The sequence below is a fragment of the Macadamia integrifolia genome, chromosome 12 (assembly GCF_013358625.1).
Source record: "Macadamia integrifolia cultivar HAES 741 chromosome 12, SCU_Mint_v3, whole genome shotgun sequence".
In the NCBI taxonomy this organism is placed as follows: Eukaryota; Viridiplantae; Streptophyta; class Magnoliopsida; order Proteales; family Proteaceae; genus Macadamia; species Macadamia integrifolia.
The window spans coordinates 21,792,673-21,817,199 of NC_056568.1; the positions used below are offsets into that span (position 1 = coordinate 21,792,673).

General features: G+C 36.5%; 1 protein-coding gene across 4 annotated transcripts; it reads right to left on the minus strand.

The window, feature by feature from the left end:
• Positions 1 to 19,552: 19,552 nt before the first annotated feature.
• LOC122058098 (BEL1-like homeodomain protein 1) lies at positions 19,553 to 24,260 on the minus strand. Of its 4 annotated transcripts, XM_042620567.1 has the most exons (6): positions 23,916 to 24,260; positions 21,975 to 23,180; positions 21,055 to 21,428; positions 20,910 to 20,970; positions 20,577 to 20,799; positions 19,553 to 20,456 (listed from the first exon to the last, which is right to left on the minus strand). In XM_042620567.1, the coding sequence occupies exons 2-6, from the start codon at positions 22,932 to 22,934 to the stop codon at positions 19,903 to 19,905; spliced, it is 2,172 nt and encodes a 723-aa protein (XP_042476501.1). In that variant the 5' UTR covers positions 22,935 to 23,180; positions 23,916 to 24,260; the 3' UTR covers positions 19,553 to 19,902. The 4 variants fall into 4 exon arrangements, with proteins under 4 accessions (XP_042476501.1, XP_042476498.1, XP_042476499.1 ...); XM_042620564.1 differs by having other exon boundaries at positions 19,553 to 20,799; positions 23,916 to 24,258; XM_042620565.1 differs by lacking the exon at positions 23,916 to 24,260 and adding an exon at positions 23,515 to 23,887 and having other exon boundaries at positions 19,553 to 20,799.
• Positions 24,261 to 24,527: the final 267 nt, after the last annotated feature.

Here is a 24,527-nt window from a genome sequence, read left to right on the forward strand (position 1 = left end):
CCCAACTCTACTCTCCAACTCGCACTTGTCGGTTACCAAAAAAAAAAGCTCCTCCCCACGCCTCAGCTGCTTTTTTTTTTTTTTTTTTTTTTTTTTTTAAACTCTAATAGCCTCCTACTCCTAGTCTCCTAGACACGTCCATCCGCACCTACTTGCATACCACAAGGTTCGATCCTAAAACCTCCTCCCAAAGTCGTTCTCGTTAGAGGCAGGGGGAGGGGGGGAAGGGGAAGGGAGAATTTTAGATGATTAGCTCAAACATATCTTTTGAGCCTAAAGGTGGGGCCAATCGGCTTCAATCGACTCAAGCATAAACCTAAAAATGATGGCTATCAAAATTAAATTTTCTATTCTCACTTTAAAACAAATTGGTATATATTAATCGATTTGATTTTTACCCAAAAATAAAATAAAATTAATTCGGTTTTAATTATTCGATTTGATTCAAAGTATGAAATGTCGAAAGCAAAAACGAACTATTTATTAAGAGAGAGGGATAGGTATGTTGCCGGTATACAATAAGCTAGCGGATAGCATCAATGAGGATGCCAAATGAAGCATCATATAGAAGGGGTAGGGGATCATTTCAAAAGGAGGAAGAGAGAGATAGACATAATGGGTGCTGGCATATGGTATACGACGACATACTCAACATTTTCCCATTTATTAAATAGTTATAATATCTCAAACTAAAAATCTTAATAAGGTTCATGTCAAACAATTTTATTGGTTTCAATTTTGGTTTTATTATTGATTCAAGTTATCTGTTATGATCTTATATCTATCATATGGGGGGTTGATCTTACATCAGTTTCACAAGAGAATTGATGTCGGTTGATATGGTGTTGGTTCCCTCACCTTGTAAGTTGGTTTATAGAATTGAGTTCTTTCAAGTCCATAATAATAGTATCAAAGTAGCTTTTCCTTGGCCCAATCTGCATGCAGAATGGGTGATTTGGTACCAGAGTAAAGCAACTAAGAAAATACTACTTACCACTAGGAAAAAAATCCTAGAACAAAATAAGAGCCGCTTAAAAAGGTTACCTAATCCGTAGTGGGCCACTATAGACGTTGGATTCAAGTAATTTGTTACGATCCCATATTTATCATATGAGGGTTGATCTCACATTGGGTTCACAAGAAAATTAATCACCTTGTGAGTCAGTTTATGGGGTTGAGTTCTTTCAGGTCCATAACAGTGGTATCAGAGCAACCCATCATCGGTTCAATCTGCACACAGGATGACGACTTAGTGCCAAAGTGAAGCCACTAGGAAAAGACTGCCGCCAAACAAAAACCCTGGAGTAAAGTGAGAAGCATTTAGAAATGGCTACCTGAATTGGAGTGGATTGACGTGGAATGTGTTGTGATATGTTACGATCCCATATCAGTCATATAGGGGGTTGATCTCATCAGTTTCACAAGAGAATTAATGTGGGTTGATATGGTCTTGGGTTTCCTCACCTTGTAAGCCGATTCATGGATTGAGTTCTTTCACTTCTATATCTTATCAATTTGAGGTCCAATTGAAAATAAACTATTTTTATTATAATTTTCTCAAATTGTGATTTAAGAATTAAACAATTAAACTAATTTATATGATGTAAATCCATTATAAAACACTAGAAGTTATATATAATACCAAGACTAATTGGTTTTTTAATCGATTTAAAATATATAATTTATTCAATAGTATATTGATTCTAATGTAAACTGAATCATTTAATAACATTTTAAAATCAAAACTAAACTGTTTAGTCAATAATTTATCATATCTAGTTTAAATGATTCGATTCGATTTTAATAAATGGTTTCGATTTGCAATTTTTACCCCTAAAATTAATAATAAACCTATTTATCAATAATAAGTCGTAACCTGAGCATAGGTGTCTACATGATTTAGGTCTGGATGGGTTAAGCTAAACCTAAAACCTTATCAAAGACCAAATGATTTGGATATTTGCTTTTGTACTGGAAATAGCCTATTCCCAAAGAAAATTCAAACATAAGTTCTCAATCTTGGCTCATATCATATGGTTTTGCCCTTGTTTTTCTTAACAATTGGTTTTTTCATGTTTTTGCCATTGGTTTGTACTATTACACCGATACGTGATATGTGAGTGCTGATACTGATCGATTGATCTAAGACCTATACCTCAAACCAAGTTTATGAGATAGATTATTCACCTCTAATCGATTTGATATATTAAAAAAAATACACATTTAAAAAAAAAAATCTAGACATTCACCTTTTTATGCTTATCTTTCTTGATTTCTTCTAAAGACCTTGGTCTTCTAGAGATTTGAGAGGAATGTAAAAACTATTGTGTAATTCTATTTTCGTGTGGAATACATGATGATAGTATTACCGTTTTGTAATTGAAAGAATCCACTAATATTTTTCCGTTCTCTCACATCACTTTTGAAACTACTAATCTAATTTTTGTGAAAGAATTTTGTGTTCCCTTTTTCCTCGGTTGAAAGAGTGGGAGGGGAGTGAGAACATGAAAGTGGGAATTCACCAAGGGGAATAAAGCTTTGTAAGCTTTGTTGATACTCTGTGAATGATCGTATAGGCAACCCATGAAGGGGTGAATTGGATAATATAAAATATTTGTCTAAATTCAAAATTCCTTTCAAGCTACATCAAAACCCCAACAAATGTTAGTAAAAAAATTTACAAATTAATTAGATGGAGGGAAGATAGAGAGATAGAGAAATAGAGAGTTCACATACCAATTTTATAGCAATATAGCACAGCCTCAATATTGTCTTACGTCCACTCTAGCATGGCCTTAATATTGTCTTACAACCACTCTTCAAGCTCCTAGCTAGCAATCCACTCACACGCTCTCTTTGCAGGGTAGGAGAAACACCTTCACGTACTTGCCTTGCAGGGTAAGAAAAACATTACTACAAAAAGAGTTTTTTGAAATCTATCAACCATCACAATAATCACCTTGTGATCAATCCACACAAAAGTTGGGGATTCACTTCTCCTTTACTTAATCTAGATAAAAGTTATAAATCAAATGGTTAAACAACCAAACAAAAAGTTACCTCTTTGTAAGCAGATTACAAGATGAAGTTCAATTAATCAATCCTTAATGCTAAAATGTTCTTTTTCAGATGCTCATATGATCTTCAAGTTTTAGCTCAAATGGATTGTGAAATATTCAAGCTTCAGATCATCAGTAGTTTCCCCACGATTTGTACAAAGTCCATTTTTTTTTTTTTTTTAAATCTCAACATTCTTTCCAATAGTCAAATTTCTGGTCATTTTACACTCCAACGGCTCTATTTTCAAATTCATTGGTTAACCACTAAACAAAGTCAGTTAGTAGCTCGAGTATCCAGCTTGACAATATGAATTATAGGTATGTATGCAAGATAAGAGTGACCAAGGTTAATGAAGCCCTAAAGAAGATGAAAGTAGGGAAGACACCAGGTCCGGATGATGTCCCAATTGAAGTGTGGAAGAGCTTGGGACCACGTGGGGTTGTTTAGTTAACTAAGTTGTTTAACAAGATCATGAACATGAAAAAGATGCTTGATGAGTGGAGAAGAATTGTTATTATCTCAATCTACAAAAATAAAGGCGATATACAGAGCTATAAGAACTATAGAGGCATAAAACTTATGAGTCATATTACAAAACTATAGGAGAAGGTAATAGGGATATGCATAAGAAGATAAATCAATATCATAAGGAACCAAATCGGTTTCAAGCTTGAGAGATGTACCACACATACGATTTACTTTCTTAGGAGGCTTATGGAAAAATCCAAAACCTACAAGAGAGATCTTTACATGGTCTTTGTCGACCTAGAAAAGGCCTATGGGTCCCCCACAATTTAATTTAGCAAGTTTTAGAGAAGAAAAATGTGTCAAGTAAATATGTGAAAATAATTAAAGACATGTATGGAGATGTGGAGACTAGTGTGAGATTAGTGAGAAGCCAAGGTTCTGAGTTCCCAATCACTATCGGGTTACATCAAGGATTCGTATTGTCACACCCCGTTCACACAGAACTAGACCGGTGATTGAGTTAACTCCGGTTAACCCAAACCTGTCAGGATCATTTGATACAGTACCCAACCACAGCATACCCACATCTAAGATAAACGTTCAAAAATTTAGCGGAAGACTTAATTTACCTGTAAATACCCCCAATATACTTGATACCCAAATTGTAGTATATAGATAAATATATGTGGGTCTGCAGGCATGATATTTACATAAAAAGAATAACAATTCACGTATCAAGTACACAAAAATGGGTCATCAAAAGAATAAAAAAGTAAAAGCCTGTACGGCATCAATACTGCGGTCCTGCAGCACGGCCCTTGCATGTGCAATCCGTACCATGCTCATATTCCTCGGGGACCCACCAATCGTCTTCGGAGAATTCAACTGTGGGGCCCGACCCTTGACCTTCAGGCTGGTGACCTGCAAAATCATCTAAAAGAGGTGCGCACGTGGGATGAGCTCACTAGCTCAGTAAGTGAAAAGAAGGGTCACACAACAATCACATCCATATGCACTACATGCTACGCAATTCATTTTAAACCCCATCCACCTAAACATTACTAAGTCTTTGTTTTAGTGCTACTACAACCACAGTGCGCGTATACTTCGGGTACGAGCCGTGAACTCCATCCCGCGATACGCCCATAGGGCTGTCGGAGAAGGCCCACCGTGAGTACTCAAAAAAGTAAAACATGCTGACTATCGACTCTCAACATAAAAGTAAATGATAAAAAGTAAAGGTGCTGATCCATCAATTTAAAAGCAGTAAGATTGTCCCTCTTGAATATACCACCGAGGTTGCTAACTGTCCTAATGATCAGTCGGGCATATGTCTAACCGCCACAGTGATCCAACAACCGCGACCATGCTTCCCCCCAAATGGTAACCCAACACCTCAACCCCTGTGGGGAAGGGTCGTAACACAGGAAGATGATAATTCTAAACCGCATGCTCCTATATGACATAGTACGATTGCATAGTATCACCTCGTCCTATTCCATGGGCCACCAATGCACTCGTTTCCAAGTCGACTACTGTATCTAGTCTAATAATGCACCATGCACAATGATCCCATCATTCACCATATATGCACATCATCATTTAGCATTTAGAAAGTAAAACACAACACACATGTCATAATCATATGAGGATGGCTAAGCTACACATAGTTTGGATGATGACATGACTAGTCTAGATAGAATTGAATGAATGCCAAACAAGCCTTAAAATAAGGCCAAACGTCCTCTCCCTACTTACTTATTGTGTACAATGACTCACGTCCGGTATGAGTGAGATCCGACGTGAGAAACGTAAACTTTGGTGAACCTATCATAAGTGAATGGGGTTAGCACTTCACCACTTTGGGTTCATCACTAACAAGATTTGATGACAAAGTCATGTTTAGAATCATAAAAGAAGGTTGCACGTCTATTTTGGGTCCATTTAGACACAAAAATCACGTTGGGGGCCACTCGGGTGGGTCACTTAGGTGGGCGGGTCGGCCTACCGGTCGACCCACCGGTCATGACAGGTGGGCAGGTCGGCCCACCGATCGGCCCATTGGTGGGGACCGAGGGCCAGGTCATGATCGACGGGCAGGTCGGCCCATCGGTCGGCCACCGATTGGCCTCGAGGGCCTGCCCTCTTAGGCGGGTGCCCTCAGGCGAGCTATGCGGCCCACCGGTCTCAGCCCACCTGAGAGGGCGAAAAAATGCGTTTTTCGCTGAAACTTTTCCCAACCTTTGGGGAATCAAATGGGGCTTTTCCAATCACATTTTCCACACATTCAATGTCTTATAAGATGATTCTAGCCTAGATCTAAGTTAGATTTAAGGATTGAGAAGCCATATAACCTTCTTTGCTCAAGAACTCTATCAAAACCCAAAAAATCACTTCCTTGCTCAAGAATCACCAATGCTTCTCCAACCTTGCAAACACTTCTTCAAATCCTTCAAAATCAACACATAGACTATCCATTAAACCTTAGATTCATCATCTCAAGGGGGATTTACAAGATCTCAAGGAACTCTTCCCAAATCAAAGGTTTTACTTGGGTTTGGTGAAAGTTTAAGAAACATAGTCTTTGCTCACCTCCAATCGTAGATCTCGTATTGGGGATCACTCTTCCGGCGTCGAAATGGAAAGATCGAACATTGGCGCCGCTTAAATCTCTTTCTTCTTCCTCTTCCTTCCCCTTTCCTCTTCTCCGTTCTCTTTTTCCCTTCTTTTCTCTCTCCTCTTTACTCTTCTCACCAAACTCCTTAATGTAATAAATGAGAGAATGAAAAACATAATAATGTTATTTATACTTTCTAAAACAACTAGTAACTACATGGGTGGGTCACTTAGGTGGGCGGATGTGCCCACCTGTGACCGCCCACCTGAGGGCCGAAAATGGGCCTACAAGTGGGTTTTTGATGGAATTCGACTCTCGGGATAAGGTATATTATACGTATGCGCTTTAGGATACGGCTACTTACCAGCATTACCCGTACATGGCCTTATGATACATACACGTGCACGGCTTGGGTACACCCGTCTCCTCTGGCACTAACTCGGACTTGTCTGGCCAACCTGTGTTCAGAGTCACCCTTGCCATCATGGTCCATAAGGAACCCGCCTTAACCCTCTCTGGTTTGGGTCCTGCAGGGTTAAACCGGGTCAACCATGTAATTAGACCGGGTTTAAAAAGTAGGGTATCACACGTATTAAGCCCCTACTTGTTTACACTTATCATGGATGATTTAACCAAGAATATTCAGGAGAGATCCCGTTGTCTATGCTTTTTGCAGATGATAATATCAACTTATATCACTGGGACATATTTTTAAGGTGATTCATTTACCATACCAAGTGAACCAATATAAGATCCATAGAGCTTACCAAGGGCAAAGTCATGGTTCATTCATACCATTAGTGCCAATTAGTCAGTCTACACTATCAACTATCTATATCTTAGGTATTAAAGTTTAGGTTTTTAGGTGATCGAATGAGCATGAGCATTTTGGACCTTTTCATTCTAGGATCATATATATAATAGCAAAGTAAAAACTTATCTTAAGGACATATTCAAGCAAATTTGGAATGTCTTCAAGTCGTGACTCAAGTTACTTGAATTATATGGATGGCTTGACTTGATCTTCAAGTTGTACTCCACTTCATGGAAAAAAGGACACATGAATCAATGAACACAAACAATAAACAAAATGAAGATTCGATTGGAACTCGGATCCATAACATTTTGTTGAAGAACTTCGTGAATGTTAGTTTTTCTCATTGTCTAAATTGTCAACTCCCCTCTTTTTATATAAATTATGAATAATAGCAACTAATGGGAGTAACTATCTTTATAGAAATGGGGAGTATAAACTGACCCTCAAATAGAATATAATTATGACTCTCCCATAATAAAGCTCAATTGTAAATAAGCACACTAAGTCTTTACTTCAAGGCGGTAAACTGAAATCCATAATAAATATTAGGAGATCACTTCCAATTGGGTTTCATCTAACCAAGTTTGTCAATCACCACCTTTCAACTAATTCAACTCTACACAATGATGGCTGCACACCCATACATAAAAAATGTAACATAATAAAGAGAACAAAATCCACTAAAACACATTTTTTTTTAATGTTGAATTAAAATATAGGTGAAAAATTACAAAAATTCAAAGATGAATAAAAAAATATCGTGGATAAAAAAAAAATTTGAAAAAAAAAATCCACTCAAACACATTTTTTTTTGAGGAAATTTCACTCCCCTCCCCTTTCATTCCATTTATTACACTCTCCCACCCTATGAAGTTTAAAATTATATAACGATCCCTTTGATGTTGTAGTTTCTATCAATCGTACCTATGTCGTGAGTTGCCCACCGTTAAGTGATGACACATGAGGTAAAAATTCATATTAAACCCCAAAATACCCTTACCTTAATGTGAGATTACATATTTACCCTTATCAAGTTTCATCTTCTTCCTTAGGCGATTTTGGTTTTAGAATTTTGAAGCCCAAGTATAATGCTAACAATAACGGAGGAAACATTTTTCAATCATCCCATCTGTTCGATTTATGTAGGGTTTCCCAAAGAATTCTGGAAACTCTTCCTAGGACGTTTAATATTACTCTCACGACAATTGGAATCTACAAGAAAGCTTAAGCCGTATCAATATTCTATAGTAGGTTTAGTAATTCTGGTTCATTGCCTGCAATTATGTACCAAAATTTCTGATTGTAAGGAAGGTGATTGATTTCCAATGGATTTTAGGGTTTTATAAGGTTTTCGTCTTTGTTTCAGTGGGGGTTGGTTGCAGCCTTATGGGTCTGATTCGCTAAAGCTAGGATTTTTATTCAAAAGGGATTGAAATTGGTGATTAAGACGTGCCTAAATTTTGTGGATCGATAAAGATTGATTGTCACTGACTACGAGCTGCTTCTTCTTTTTGAAGGAGTTTTGTATGGAAACGTGGAGTTGGAAGCGGGCAGAGGCCTCCTCAGCAAACCCTTCATCTCAACCCACAACCTATAACCTTAAGAGAGCTCGTGTTTCGGCATTGTCATCATTGGTTCCCTCTGTTTCTACAATCTCCACTCGTTCCCGACAGAATTCACGGTCTCAAGAATTAGTTGTAGCGGTTACTCCCATGTATTCCACCACTGAATCATCTGGGTTTGTTGCCCACCATGAATCTGGAGGTCAGTGTGGAAAAAATCAGATTTTGGAGCGGGAGATAACAGAGGAACACAGGTTTAGCATCCAGAAAAAAAATTCCTTGTGGAGATGGAGTAAAAATGTCATTTGACATGTAACTCTAACAATATTAACACTACACGAGACAGAAGTAATTTTAAACTTCACAGGGGAGGAGAGTAATAAATAAAAATGCCAGGGTAGGGGAGTGAAATAATTAAAGAGGAAATTACAATGACCTCCCCCTGGAGAATTTGACAATAACATTACACCCCCCAGCAGAGAAAACATTAGGATTCAAGACTTGAACACAACAGCAATTGCAGGCTTGAACACAACAGCAATCGCAAGCGAAGCTTTTTTTCCTTAGTAGAGAGAATTGCCTTCGATTTAGGGTTCTTCGACAACGAGAGAGATCGCGAAATCATAACGGTAATTTCCTTCGATTTAGGGTTCTTCGACCTTCGATTTATGGGACTGTAATGCAGAGAAGGGTACTTTGGTAACTTAAGTGTTCATAAGGGTATTTTGGTCATTTAAAAAATAGTAGACTGAGGACGTCAGCATTTAACCACTAAACACTAACAGAGTGGACTAATGAGCAATAATTTTCTCTGCTGAGGGTGCAATGTTATTGTCAGATTCTGATTCTCCAGGGGAGGTCACTGTAATTTCTTCTAAATTAAAAATATGGGTGAAAGACTATGACATTGCAAACATGAATACAAACTCCCATGGATCGAAAAACATGAATTGAACAAACCCAAATCATAATAGAAAAGCAAACTATAAGAAAAAAAAAAAACTTTTGTTCAATGATCCAATTATATTGGCCCTAATACCAATAATAAAAAAATATTATAGATTCAAGGATTAAAGTATCGGTATCGGTCGTTGTATTGGTCGATCAAAATTAAGATATCTATCGGAGGGTATTGTATTGTATCGAAGACACGCTAAGATACGCTAAAGATACGCACATAAATGGATAAGGAACACATTTTTATACACTTTTGCATAAAAAAATAGTTAAAAAAAGCTATATATAACATGTAGAATGCATAAATACTTAAGTAGAGGGTATCGTATTGATAGACAAATATATTGAGTTGAAAATGTTCAAAATGATGAAGTTTGAGTTTCTTATAGTTTTTTCTTTCCTCATTACCATTGCCACTGTGATGAGTGCCGTGAAGAGTGTCGTGGTGGTTCAAATCCTTGGCTAGGACCTTCTTCTTCAATAGGAGCAACTACGATGATATTCTGCACTTGTCGAATATAGGCACAATATTTACCCCAGTCGAAATATTTATGGTAGTGGGTCTCCCATTCATTGTAGAAAAATTAAATTTTTTTTTATAGAAGTTGTAGATTAAATGTTTTTAAAGAACATATAAAAAATCAACAAAGTGTGGATCAATATATTTGAGTAGATCTGAGAAATAAAAAATAATAATTTGAAACCCTCACTTTTTTGGGGAAAAAATGTGGGTTTCATTTGAAATCATGTATTTAGTAATTATAAGTTATGACATTATTTTTAAGAGTTGAATGAACTAAATTTTCTAAAAAAAAAATTTTTTTTGTGGATTTTTATTATTTTTTTTTTAAATTAATTTCGGAATAAAAAAATTTTAAAAATATATTTTTTTGAGAAAAATAAAAAATTTCCATGGAAGTTGTAGAACACTTGTTTTTACATAACATATAAAAAATCTAGAAAACTGTTGGTGAGAGTGTGAAGTGTTTGTTTCAAACAACAAAAAATTCACACTTAAGTAGCCGTATCATACCGATACAGTACGATACGGCTCGATACTACACGATACCTTCGATACGTACCGATACTCTCGAAAATTTTCAGATTTTCAAAAGTTCGTATCGTAGAGTATCATACGTATTGGTACCAATACGGTACGACACGATATGATATGTACGATGCACCGATACACAAAAAGAGGCCCAAAATTCCCCGTAGCGTGTCGGTATGTATCGTGCCAATGCCTACCGATATGGATACGTATCGGCCGATACGGCACGATACGCACCGATACTTAAAACCATGTATAGATTAATATAATAGATCATTAAAAAAAAAACAATATACAATAATTGAGATTTGATTGAAACCATACCTACATCCCAATGCCTACCGATATGGATACGTATCGGCCGATACGGCGCGATACGCACCGATACTTAAAACCATGTATAGATTAATATAATAGATCATTAAAAAAAAAAACAATATACAATAATTGAGATTTGATTGAAACCATACCTACATCTATATCGTATTGTTGAATAACTTGAACACTAGCTTTTCTTATAGACCTTGATAGACAACTAAAATTTTCTCATAATAAGGTCCAATTATAAATAGACCCACAAAGTTTTTACCCCTTGAAAGTAGTTAATTAAAGCCCGTAATAATACATAGTAGGAGATTATTCTCAATTTTGTTTTATTCAACCAAGTCTATCAATCAACAACCATCAACTAATTCGACCCCATACAATGACGGATACGCCCTCATATATAGAAAAACATAACATTACAAAAAGAACAAAATCCACTCAAAATACCCTTTTTTTTAATATTAAATTAAAATATGGGTGAATAAAACTCTTGTGGACAAAAAAACTCAAATTGATCAAACCCAAATCATAATATGAAAACAAACTATAAGAACAAAAAAACATTTGTTTGATGGTCCAATTATATTGGTTGTTATACCAATATAACGGATCAAACACAAACAATATACGATAATGGAGATTTGATTGGAATCATACCTAGATCTATAATGTATTGTTGAAAACTCCTTAAACACTCGATTTTTCTTATAGTTTCAGTCTAGTCTGCTTCCTTCGTTATGTAAATTGTGAATAGTAGCATCTGATGGGTATAAATACCTTGATAAAAATAAAGGGTAGGAACTAACCTTGATAGATAACTAGGACTCTCCTATAATAAGGCTCAATTATAAATAAACCTACAAAGTCTTTGCCCTTTAAAATGGTTAATTGAAGCCCATAACACATATTAGGAGATCACTCTTAGTTGGGCTTCATCCAACCAAATCTGCCAATCAGAACCATCCATCAATCTAACCTTGATGAGCACATTTATGTGTGAAATCTTATGTTGTAAAACATGCATTTTTACATACTTAGAATGGAACGACGTTGGGTTTTTCTTTATTTTTGTAGGTTTTATATTTAAAAGGCCTTGGAGACTATTGGCGCCATATCTCCAATTTTACACGTAAAGAAGTCCCATTTCTTTTTATGATTACGATGAGGATGAAATTCTGAGCAACATGAATATGTTGCATTAAAAGTACAAATTTGTTTTGGCACACGTGCACGTGATTATTCTTTTTAGGTTAGAAAAAGAATAATGGACCGGAACAGAACCAAGATTCAGGCCCAAACCTTCTGCAATTGTCCCAGTGGTATAAGAGACAGTCCAGATACCAACAAAGATGGAGGGACCCACCTTGGCGTTGAAGATACTCTCTCTCCTCCACCTTGGGCATTACTCTCCTACTTTTTTGAGATTTGTTGAAGATCTCCTCCTCTCCTACTTCCACTTACTTAAAGGTCAAGGCCATGGATGAAATTTTCATATAAAATAGAAGATTTTTCAAATCATAGAAATCGCCCAAGAGAGGCTGTGCAAGTTTGAGAGGAAAAAAAAAAAGAGAGAAATAGAATCTTTCCTACTTTGTCTCCCTATCTCTCCCAATCCAAACCAAATTGGAAGCCCAAATCACCCAATTCATTCTCTTTCCTTCTCCCCTACTTTCTTTCCTTTTCTCTCTTCTCTCCTACCTTCCACCACATCACAAACAATAACCAAAGATCCCCCTTGGGGCGTTCTCTTCTCTCCCTTATTCCCTATAAAAGAGAGTTGACCCAAAGCCTAATGGTCTTTCTCTTCTTCTCTAATTTAGTTGCTCTTTCTCTCTCTCTCTCTAGTTCTTTGTTTTTATTTCAAACACTTTTGTAATTGGTTTTATTTAATTAATGCAAGTCTTTTATTTTTATTGTTTATGCTATTCAAGTTATTCAAGTTGTAATTTTAATTTTCTAGTTCAAGGCTTAGATCTAAGTGACAAGAACCAAGCTTTGAAGCATCTCTTTTCAAGTGCAGTTTGTCTTTAAGATTTGTTTTCTCCAGGCCTAGAAATTTCAGATTTGATTTATTTTAGATATGGTTTTTAGGACTGGTAATATTTCAAATCAACTAAGTTTTTTTCTAATTCAAGAATTCAAGTTCAGGTAAGTAGGCTTCTACAGTAGTCTTCTCATCCCCTCTTCTTGCCACCCATCATTCTGAATTTAGGATTTTAATTTTCAGTTTTACTTTGTTGATTTCCCTTTTCCTCAAGGTTTTTGGCTTGACGATGTTTTGGTTTTGCCTCTCTCTAGCCATGGAATCATCCTTTTATTTTTATTATTTATATTGCCTCTTTTCCCCTAAAGCTAAGTAGATAAGTCTTTGTAAGAGTTACTCTCTGGTCAAGTAGGAAAGCTCATACTATTTGCGGTGCATCCCTCGAGCTAAGTAGAGAAACCTACTTATGTGCCTCTCTCTAGCTCTATTCCATTTTGTTTGCATTTTTATTTATTTTATTTCAGTCATTTTCTTTTACTTTTTCTTTATTGTTTTTTATTCAATTGCTTTTAGTATTTAAATTGCTAGATGATGAATGGTTAGGTTTTTTTTTAATTTCAATTTCAATTCAAATTTTCCTAGTTGTGTTGGTTAGGACATTTTTTTAGATGCATTTGTTTTAGGACGGTAGTTAGAAGTAGATCACAATCATCAATTTGTAAACTTCGCATTACTAGAAGAAGCCAAAAATAAAGTAGATGCCTCCTTGTGTTTGACCTGTAGCTACGATGATCCGTACGCTTGCAGTTATTTTTAAATTTCAAACAAACCCCACACAATAAATGATGCGAACCTGATAGACTAAGACTCTCACATAATAAGGCTCAATTGTAAATAAGCCTACAAAATCTTACCTTTTAAGGTGATTAATTAAGCCCATAATATATATTAGGAAATCATTCTCAATTGGGTTTCATCCAACCAAGTCTGCCAATCAATACTCAAATATTATTTAACCCCACATAATAACCATACAAACCCATACTTTAAAAAAAAAAAAAATGTCATATTACAAAGAGAGCATAATCCACTCAAAGCACCACTTTTTTTTTAAAGTCGAATTAAAATTTGGAAGAAAAACTACAAAATTGCAAATATAAATAAAAACTCACATAGATCGAAAAACTTGAATTAATTAAACCCAAATCATAATAGGAAAGCAAACAACAGTGACAAAAAAACTTTGTTCAATGATGTAGTCATATTGACTATGATACCAATTGATAGTAAATATTAAGGATCAATAAAACAGATCAATTGACACAAACAATATACGATAATAGAGATTCGATTCAAACTATATCTGAATCCATATTGTATTGTTGAAGAACTTCACGAACACTAGCTTTTCTTATTGTCAGTCTTGTTTGTTATTCGCTCTATGGAAATTGTAAATAGTAGTATTTGATGAGTGCAACTATTATTACATAGATGCAGAGTAAAGATTAATTCTAAAATAGAGTACAAACTACGAATCTCCTATAATAAAGCCTATGAAGTATTTACCGACTTATCACAAGGAGAGAAGTGAAGACTTGTAAGGTTCGGGGGCTATAGTTTTGTAGGTGGTAACTGAGTAGTGGTTGGGAGATGTAGGGGTGGGGGAAGAAGGTAAATGGGGGATGCATTTTGGTGGGGGAGGTTTATCTAGTAAAAAGGAGTAAAGCAAGAGATGTGGTTGTGCAAGAATTTACAAGGGGAGTTCAAGTTCTGGGTCCCGCCAAGGCAAGTTGTAGGTGTTGGGGAGGTGTGTAGGGTAGGGAAGGGTGGTTGGATTATGAGGCCAGAGAAGGGGCAGGTGGGGGTGGTTTGGGGTTGGGTTGCAGGGGATAAAGAGCGTGGGATGCAGGGTGAGAGAAGAGGTGGGATAAGGTTTGGTTGCAGGGTGAGAGAAGGGGCGAGTGGTTGCATCGCAGTGGTGTCACCAATAGGGGTAGGGCCAAGGGTCGTAGGGGGGATTGCGATGGTTCGATTGGGTGGTGACGGGGAGGTTTAAGAGGGGTGGAAATGGTGTTGGGGTAGCTGTGGGACTAGGCTGGGAAGGGAGGGGTGGGGATGGCGGGTTCACCGGAGGTGGTAGAAGTAGTTGGGTTATTTATTTATTTTTTATAATAAAACTATTATTTTTAGTAGTGGTACTATTTTACCACAGCTATTAGACATTACTATTAATAGCAGTAATACAAAACCATTGTTAATTACGGTATTTAATAATAAAAATAATATTTCTAGTAAAATTATTTTCTTTAGCAATGGCCGTTTTTTACCACAGCTGAAACTAAGCCCATCATCGAGTTTTTAATGATACAATAATGTTTTTAACCGTTGAAATGACCACTGCTATATTACTTTTAATCATCAAACCACTGAAACCCAAGGGTTAATTCTTCCACTTTATGAAAATTACTGAAGGCCCATCCTTTTCATGACAAGATTTAACATTTTATGGGACACTCTTTTACAAGTCCTAAGTTGTTTCATTCAAAATTTCCATCTTTATGTCAATCGAGTTATTAACATTCCTTTCCAAGATTGTTCAAAGTCTTTCATTTTTTTTTTTTTTTTTTTAAATAGAGTCTCCAGGCTTTCGATTTGACTAGTCTCACGAACTCACATTGACCACACAATTGCTTGGAACGGATCATATCGAGGTTGAATGAGAATCATTCAACTTTCACTAAAAACAATAAAGAGCACTAAACATTCCCGTGTGAATGCCCCTAAATAGATAAGAGAAGTCAAATTTAAAACCATACACTTCTTGAGACGAAGTTCCCTTGCCAAGTCAACTACCCTTAGAATCTAAATTGATTAATAAATTAAACTCAAAGTTTTTTCACAGATATTGGGGAAATCACTCTTCCCCATCTACAGGTCAAGATGCCTACCACCTAGGTCCACAACCGACTTCTTCAATTATTGAATCTGATTCTCAGTTTCAAAATACTTGATTGTGGTCAAAATCACCCAACCACTCCTTATTTATGATTGTTGGTGGAGCCTACTCATATTGGGCTATACTTATCACCCCCACAGGCAATGGGTACCATATCCATCCATTTGGTATTTTGCCTTTAAAGCCTTCTTGCATGTACCCAATAGTGGTGAAAAAAGAAGATGAGTGAGGAAAGGAAATTAACTATAGTCTAGTTGCCAATATCTTCCATGCCACACTGTGAATGTTTTACTGCCAATGTAGAGCTATCTAGTGGGGCTCTGATGGATATAAAACAATATTATTAAATACTCCGTAGGGCTTCTTTTCAATTTACTTTGAAGATCAGATGACAAATTTCACTATCATAAATAAATTTACATTCTCAATTATTTATGATTTTTTAATTTTTTTTTGGATGAACGAAAAATATATTAAAGAAGGAAAAGGAAAACAAAAACAATAGCCTCAAAGACTAGGCTAGGGAGAAAACCCTAACGAAATAAAAAAAAAAAACAAAACAACCATCAAATGCGATACAACAAAACCCAGAAAAAAATAAAGAACAAAGGTGATTCAATTATGATCTTCAATCTACAAATTTTGAAAATTATTTAAACAAGTAACCAATGAAGGTCCATATAGATGTCTATTCAATAAGAAAAGTCAATGATTAATTAAGAAAGGGACTTAGTTGAAGAGAACAAATACTGACATATTTAATTAAATAGCTAGAAATAGAAGATCATCTCTAAGCCTCCTTTACCAAAGTAGAAAAGCTCATCAACTGGTCATGTACTTATTAAGATTCAAATAATGAAACCCTTCTGTAAAGTTGGTCAAACATACTTTGGTAGTTAGTACTTATAACCAGGACTTGATAACTAATATTTCCATTGAAGTTTGAAGTTGATTCTGTAAATGTGAAGTTAGATAATGAAACCCTTCTCTTTGGGTCTAGCTTGACAGAATCTTTAGGTGACAGAGACTGTTAGTAAATGATAAAATCTAAACCCCCTCTCTCTCTCTCTCTCTCTCTAGTTTATTTATATTTATGCACACACACGCCCATGTCATTTTCATAATTACAAACGTGAAAGAAATAATATAAAGTAATTTAGAGATATAGAGAGATAATTACACTTCGGAGTGATTAAAAGAAAGCATGAAAAGAGGATTGTGAGGATCTCTATACACATAGAAGCCTTTTATTGTCGAAGAAAGAAGAATATGAATATGATATGGATAGATGTAGCCCCTCCCTCCCCACAGGCACTTAAAGAAATCCAAATTCTTCACATGTGATAATATTTAGCCAGTTTGTTGGGTATTGGGTCCAATTATTCTTACTCTAAACACCAAGTATCTGTAACTCCATAGAAAGAATATCATTACCTAAGCCGCAATTGGGAAACCATATCAATCTGATTCTTGGACCATCACAAGATCATGGTCTTGGTAGTTACACATTCCCCGTCGCCATCGTCGTCACCGTCATGTTGTTACCGTCATCGTTGTCGTCGTCGTCCATGACATGTATTAATGGAAACTTTTATAAGAATTTTTTCCATGTTAGATTGTCATCAAAATTGGGTACTGTACTTTCTAAGATCATCAGCTTATCCTTCTCTTCAAAGGGCAAAGTACAATGTGGCATGGGTGGCTCCTAATATACCAAATAGCCATACCCAATATATATCAAAAACAAAAGCTGGTGGAAAATGGACAATATCTTCTTAATTTCATATTATAAGTAGTACTACAAAAAGATTTGGTACCTTACAAGACAAGAAAGGTAAAAAAAAAAATATAAAATTTAGATAGATGAGTAAGCTTGGAGCATCTACTTAATTAAGTGCAATTCCATGTATATTTTATGTAAATATATTTAATAATCATTTGTTTATAGAAGAAGAAAGCTTATCCTTCTCATCTTTTGTCTCATGCATAAAGACTTTCTTAATTGAGTCTACATCTTCATTAAATATACATTAGGAAATTATTTTCCTTTCTAACTAACTATGCACCTAAAAGCATGGACATTGCATGCATCCAGCCTATAGTTTTTAATTTGAATTGATTTGGACAACTGAATTGGTCAACTAGGAAATTGACAACTGGCCACATCTCTTTTTTTTTTGCTATTAAGGACACATCTCAATATGAGAGAGAGAGAGAGAGAGAGAGGATACTAGAGTTGCAAGAGTTTCTACATCACCAACAAAATGAAATATCAATTTTTTTTCTTTTCAATGGAAGAAATTACATATGTGAAAAGTTTTACAAGAAATTTTTTTTTTTCTTTTCAATGGAAGAAATTACATATATGAAAAGTTTTACAAGTCAGACTGATACTCCACCTATGGCATAGCCATCAATAGATAACAAGATTAACCAAGGAGATTTTATTATCTCACTTCACCAATTTCGTGACAACGAGTTACAACTGGTAATTAATTATTCTTTAATATATTTCAATATATTATTTATAAGAATGAATTTACATATTTGTCTCTATATATTTCCTTTTCCAATAGATTTGTTTTGATTATCACCTTCAAGTTGCGAATGTAGGTGTTAGTTTAAATTCCACAAGTGTTACTTGCCAAACAATTCATTAGGTAGTTAGTTATATGATTATTTGGCTAAAAAAATGTCTTCATGGATTTTTTATGGACACAGTGGACCACCTTATAATCAGTATCCACATACAAATTCTCCATTACATCTAATTATATTTTGAGAAAACAAATTATATTTTAATTAATAATTATTTAGTATAATTTATATATACTGTTAGTTATTAAAATGAATTATTTGTCTCTAAATATTTTTTTAACAAATAAAATTTGTTTCATTTACACCTTCCACCTTGTATAGGTAGATGGTTGTTTAAGTTCTAGAAGCAGTGTAACATATAAAACATAATTCATTAGGTAGGTAGTTAGTTATATAGCCATTTGGTATATGTCTTTGAAGTTTAATGTGTTTTGACATCTCTCTCTCTCTCTATATATATATATATATAATTGACTACGTACCTAGATGTCATCCTTTATAAGCAATTTGATCAAATTATTGGTAGATATTTGATTAAAACAATTGGACAAATATCAAATGAAAAATGAGAAAATTCAACTATGAGATAGGCAAAACATGAAAATATGCCAAAATTTTTGTTCATCTTAAATCTTACAAATTCGCATATGTTCGTTCTCTACTTTCTTCCTTCATTCTTGACCCCTTGTCTAACTTGCACACCCCACAATCAATGGCTGCTTCATCATTTTCTTTTAAGGTGTATAGAAATTAACTATAAATGATACTCTCTCTCTCCCATTAGGAAGATGCATTTCTCTTTGGAATTAATCTTGTAAAAAAGGGAAAAAAAAAAAATTCCTTCGCTAGCATCACTGACTAAATTCTATGCTAGAGAGAAAAATTCATATCAGAATATTGATGAGTGTCTGAATGATATTTCTATAGGTGTATTTAGAACTTGACACCTTTATTTGATTTCTTGTCTCATTCCCAAAAACATTTAATGCAGTTTTTTTCTAATGAAAGTAAATCTATCAATATTTCACATAGAAACTGCAAGAAAAAATAAGATTACAAACCTATTAACAGCTTAGGAGGTGTCTATAAGAAAATCCCAAATGTGATGGATTACACTTATAAACATGAATCAAAATAAAAGTCTACAAACATATATTTGTATACCCAATAACTGATTTGCATATTTATGACATCTATATATATCTCCAAAAGTATAAAATTGATATACAATCCCCAATCACAGAATCTGAGCCCCTAAACTATCAAAGAAACACAAATGGATCTCCTCAAGTATTAATCTAGCTGTACTAAAAGTATCTTTCCTTCTTTCTTTACACTAGGCTTATAAAAATTCCTCTCTTCCTTAGAAAATTAAGAAGGCAAGAGGAGAGAAAGAGTGTGTGACATTCATCTCCTCTCCTTTTCTGTCTTCCCTCCAGTAATGGTTTGGAGGATTAGAAACCCCAAAAGCTTACCAATGAAGTCTTCAAAGAAAACATCTAGGATCAGGCCACGAAATCCGGTAACAACTGAGCTGCAAACCTCTTTCTGTTCTGAAGGTTGATGTTCTCATAAGCAGCAGTGGAGTGAGAAGTTGGAGTAGTATTACTGATCCCACAGTAGTCATTAGGTTCTCCGGTACCGGCCATCTCGACTCTCCTTCCCAATTGAATATTGTTCTGGTTTGATAGGTAGGTCTGTTGATGAGTTCCTGACAGAGAGAGGTTTTCACAATGTGGAAGACCAAGAGTTAGGGAAACTCCATTCCCAGAGAACCTAGGTGGTGGGAATTGGTCAGGATCAAACCTTCCTGCAAGCTCCCCAATAGAATATCCACCAAATCCTCCTCCTCCTCCTCCTCCTCCTCCTCCATGACTCGTCGCTCCCATTAGTAATGAGTAACCATCTCTGCTCTGTCTTTCATCATCAAATTTTGCACAGAAATCCCTGTTGTTCGTCTCCCCAGGCTTCACGTCCATGTCCATAGATGCGAAGCTACCTGGTGAATTCTGCAAATGGGTGGTGGTCCTGGACTTCTTGGGACTTCCTTGCATCAAACCTGCTCCCACATCCGATGGTGACCCGATAATGGAGAATCCACTTTGGGATTGGATGTTTCCACCCATTGTAGATGTTGAAGGACTCGAAATTGTAGCATTGATTGGGTTGGCAGGATTACCTTCATTAGACTTGAGATTTCTGTTTCGCTGATCAGCTCTAACTGGACTGTTCTCTTGCTGAGCAGTTAATTTGGTCCCAGTTGATTCTTCATTCAGTTCACTCTTACTTGTTTTCTCCTCAGACCCACCATTCTGTTCTTGTTCTTTGAGTTCCTCTGTATACATTTCTTCAACCATTGGCTTCCATAGACGAACTCGAGCATTTATGAACCAGTTGGAGACCTGCATCCATTTTCCCCAAATTAACTCTTTCTAGGTCAGTTCTATATTAACTTTAAAAGAACAAAAACTTGAAAAATCACAACTGGGGGAAGAAACAAATTGTTATTAACCTGGCTCCTAGTAAGCCCTGTTTGCTTTGCAAGCATGTGTTTATCTGAATCTTTGGGATATCTGCAATATAGCAACACAGGTGGAGAATTTCAATAAGAAGAATCACAGAAGTTGGAATTATACTCAAACTATATAGATACTTACGGGTGAAGGAAGTGCTCGAATAGCCAGGCACGAAGAACAGAAACAGATCTCTCAGGCAATCCTCTCTGAGGTCTCCAAGCATTGTGTTGCATCATTCCTAGTTGTTGAAGTGCCCGTTGTTGTCGAAGCTGATGATCCACAAACCTGAGTCTAGAACCTTCACTCTTACCTCCTAAGCACTCTTCTTCACCTAAACTCTTGCTTGTAGTTCTGATTTGAGCTGAAATTGCATCTTTCAGACACCTGAATTGCTTTGAGATTGTCTGCAGAGCAAGTGCTGTATATGTTTTCGCAGAACCGAACCCCGCTGCTTGTTCAAATGAAGAAACTACTATCTGCATCTGGTGATGATAGTGCCTGTATCTTTGTTCCACCTTCAAATTAAATCACAAAGAACACATTGGAAGGTATTAATGAATGATCAAGGAAGAATAAAAGAGTAGTCAGATTATGATTCTTAGCTCCTTTGGTTAGACTAAGGAATCCAAAGGACAGGTTTAACGGGCAAATGAAGTTCAAACTTCACAGCAACCAAGAAAAGAGAGAGATTTGGGATTTCTCCTCTATATTCAAGTTTGAAATTGAAACTAATTCAAACAATAAAAAGAAGAAAGAAGAAAGAAGAAAGAAATTGAAACCAGACAACCCCGACCTTAAATTCTTCAGTAATCCACAAATATTAAGAGAGAGAGAGAGAGAGATTTTTTTTTTCCATGAATGAAATATTTTCATAGATTGTAACCCAACTTAAATTGATGGATACCCAACTTCTCAAAATCGATCCTTTGATCTGAAATTCTGAATTGATGGGTTCGCTTTCAAACACCAAACCTTACTGGAACTGCTGAAATGAAGTCCCCTCTATGTACAGATTTTTAAAGAAATTTATGGGAACCTCACTAAATGAGCCATAAACATACCTCATCAAGCATACTAACAAGCTTAGCCTTCTTCATCTGAAGCTCTTGTCTCTCTGCAGTTGTGAGCTCTGCTCCACGCTTTGTGCTTGTTTCACCACCTCCAGCACCACCGCTTGAACCTTCTCCGGTGGTAGCAGTAGACTCTCTGTTTATCTTGCTCTGCCCTTTAACCCCCTTTGAAGATTCATTTTTTATTCCATTTCCGACATTAACGACTTCATCGAGGAGCTGTTGGGCAGCCTTTAAGTATTTGGAACCCAACAGAACACTCTGCATACCAGAAATCCCATTGGGCACCGCAGATGCCGGCGAAGAAGAGCCGCCGCCTGCCGACATCCTCATGTCGTTGCCGCTTGTCGGAGATAACGCCGGGGCTTGGCCTGCAGCCGAGATGTCAGATTCCGGACGGTAAGACCCATAAACTGACTGCTGCGGCGAGAGGCTCAGAGACAGAGCTTGTTGAGAAGGCGGCATGACCGACCGGCGAAGACCCAATTGTGAAGAAACGTCAGTGACACCACTACTGACTGAATTGTTTGCAGCTGTGGTCGGAATTTGGTGCTGTTGGGTGGTTTGCTGTGCTCCGGCCGCCGCTGCCGCCTCTATGGACGTCCATAGATTGTAGTGAACGCGAGGGACAAAGCCATGAATGATCGACATCTCGTTCTGGGCATGCACCGATTGGCGGCTGGGGTCTTGGGAAGCTGCCGAAGTGGCGGCGTTAGCAACGGTGGTGGAGTGAAGTGGGATTCCGACCAAGTGGTGGTTCGGCTGGGGTTGTGGTGGTGGTGGATGATGAGGGAGATTTGCAGAGTTGAGGGTATTGCCGGCGGAATTGAGGAAGAGCATATTGGTTGGAGCTTGTGCGTCAGAGTATCCGACATAGCCAGGGTTCATCAGATAAAGCGTCTGTAACCCGTCAGCTTGAATTTCCGAAGGTCCATGAAAGTACGTCGCCATCGATTTGAAAATAAATCTTCTTATATTCCTGAAAAGGGACTACGTTAAGCTTAGACCACCAATCCAATTCCAATCTCTTTCACTCTTCACAGTCACTACTTCTTCCTCTTCTATCTAATAAAAGTATCAATCTATCTCTGCAATTCAGCCCATTTTGTAGCTCTGGTTGTTGGTTTGAAATCTAATTCAGTTGCAGATTTCTATGCTGCTAACTCCAACTCCTCTGATCTTTTTAGAGAAGAACACCTGAAAGTAACCAGAAGGGAAGAAAACGATGATGATCGGACAGACAGCAAGAATTTTGATCTGAAACCCATATATACCATAACTATGAAACTTCAATCAAAACCCATATTTCATAATTCAGTTCAATTCAAGATTGAAAAGATCCGAGAAGGAAAACAACTTTGCAGCATGCGTTTTATATATACTGACAGAGAACATGAGAGAGAGAGAGAGAGGGGGGGGTAGAGTTTGGATTAAACTATTATTAATTGATATGGATATTGATATTGGTAAGTTCTGTGATGGAAATCTGATTGCACGTGGTTCATCATCTGCAAAGGAGGATTTCACTTACAGTGACTCAAAACCCATCAAAGACCTTTCAGAGACAGAGCTGAGGACCATACTATTATGACTAAAACTCTTTAGACTGATACATCAGAGCACAGAACCCCCCAATTTATCTCTCTATCGATTAATGTATCACTTGGGATTCCCCCTTGTCAGATTCAATTGTTGAAGCTCTCCCACTGAAAAGGAAAAGGCCCGAGAGAGAGAGAGATAGAGAGGATTAAAAAATTCAGAGAAAAAGATACCCACAGCTTTTTTTATTGATTATCCAAACATTTATAACAAAATTTTCTATAGAACAACTACAGAAGGGGGGTGATAATAATAACAAAACAATTAAAGGGTTGTTGATTTGATGATGGAAAGATCATAGAAGAAGAGGGGGGGGGTGCATACGGCTCTTACCCTTCTTCACAAATCACACGGTCCCTCACTCTTTCTCTTCTTATGGTTACGGTTTTGGGTGGAGCACCTGCGAATGGATCAAAACAGGGGAACTTCACTGATTTGACCCTCTCCTTTTCAAATCATTAGATGCAGGCACGTTTGATGAGAAACAAAGAAAGAAAGAACCTTTGAGAGAGAGAGAGAGAGAGAGAGAGAGAGAGAGAGAGAGAGAGGGGTGTTAAAACCTCTTTCTATGTGTGTCAGAAGAAAAGAAAAGCTGAAAAACGAGGAAACGTCTACTTCCACCCATAACATATTATAATAAGAGAGAGAGAGGAGAGGGAACAGTGGCGTGGAGGGAGAGAGAGACAGGAGGAGCAGGAGGGCCTTCTCATTAAATTAAGGGAGATATCTGCTTTTGTCTTCTATTTTATTTTATTTTCTTATTTATTTATTTTTTGTGGTTGGATACTTGGATGCCAAAATTCGAACATAAATGCAATTAAAATGTCAAAAGAACCCATCCAACCACCATCATAACACCAACTACGCGGATCTGATCAATAAAACTAATTTCAGTAAGGAAAAAGAACGCTCCATATTCGTGCAGCCCTCTTCGCAAATACAAAA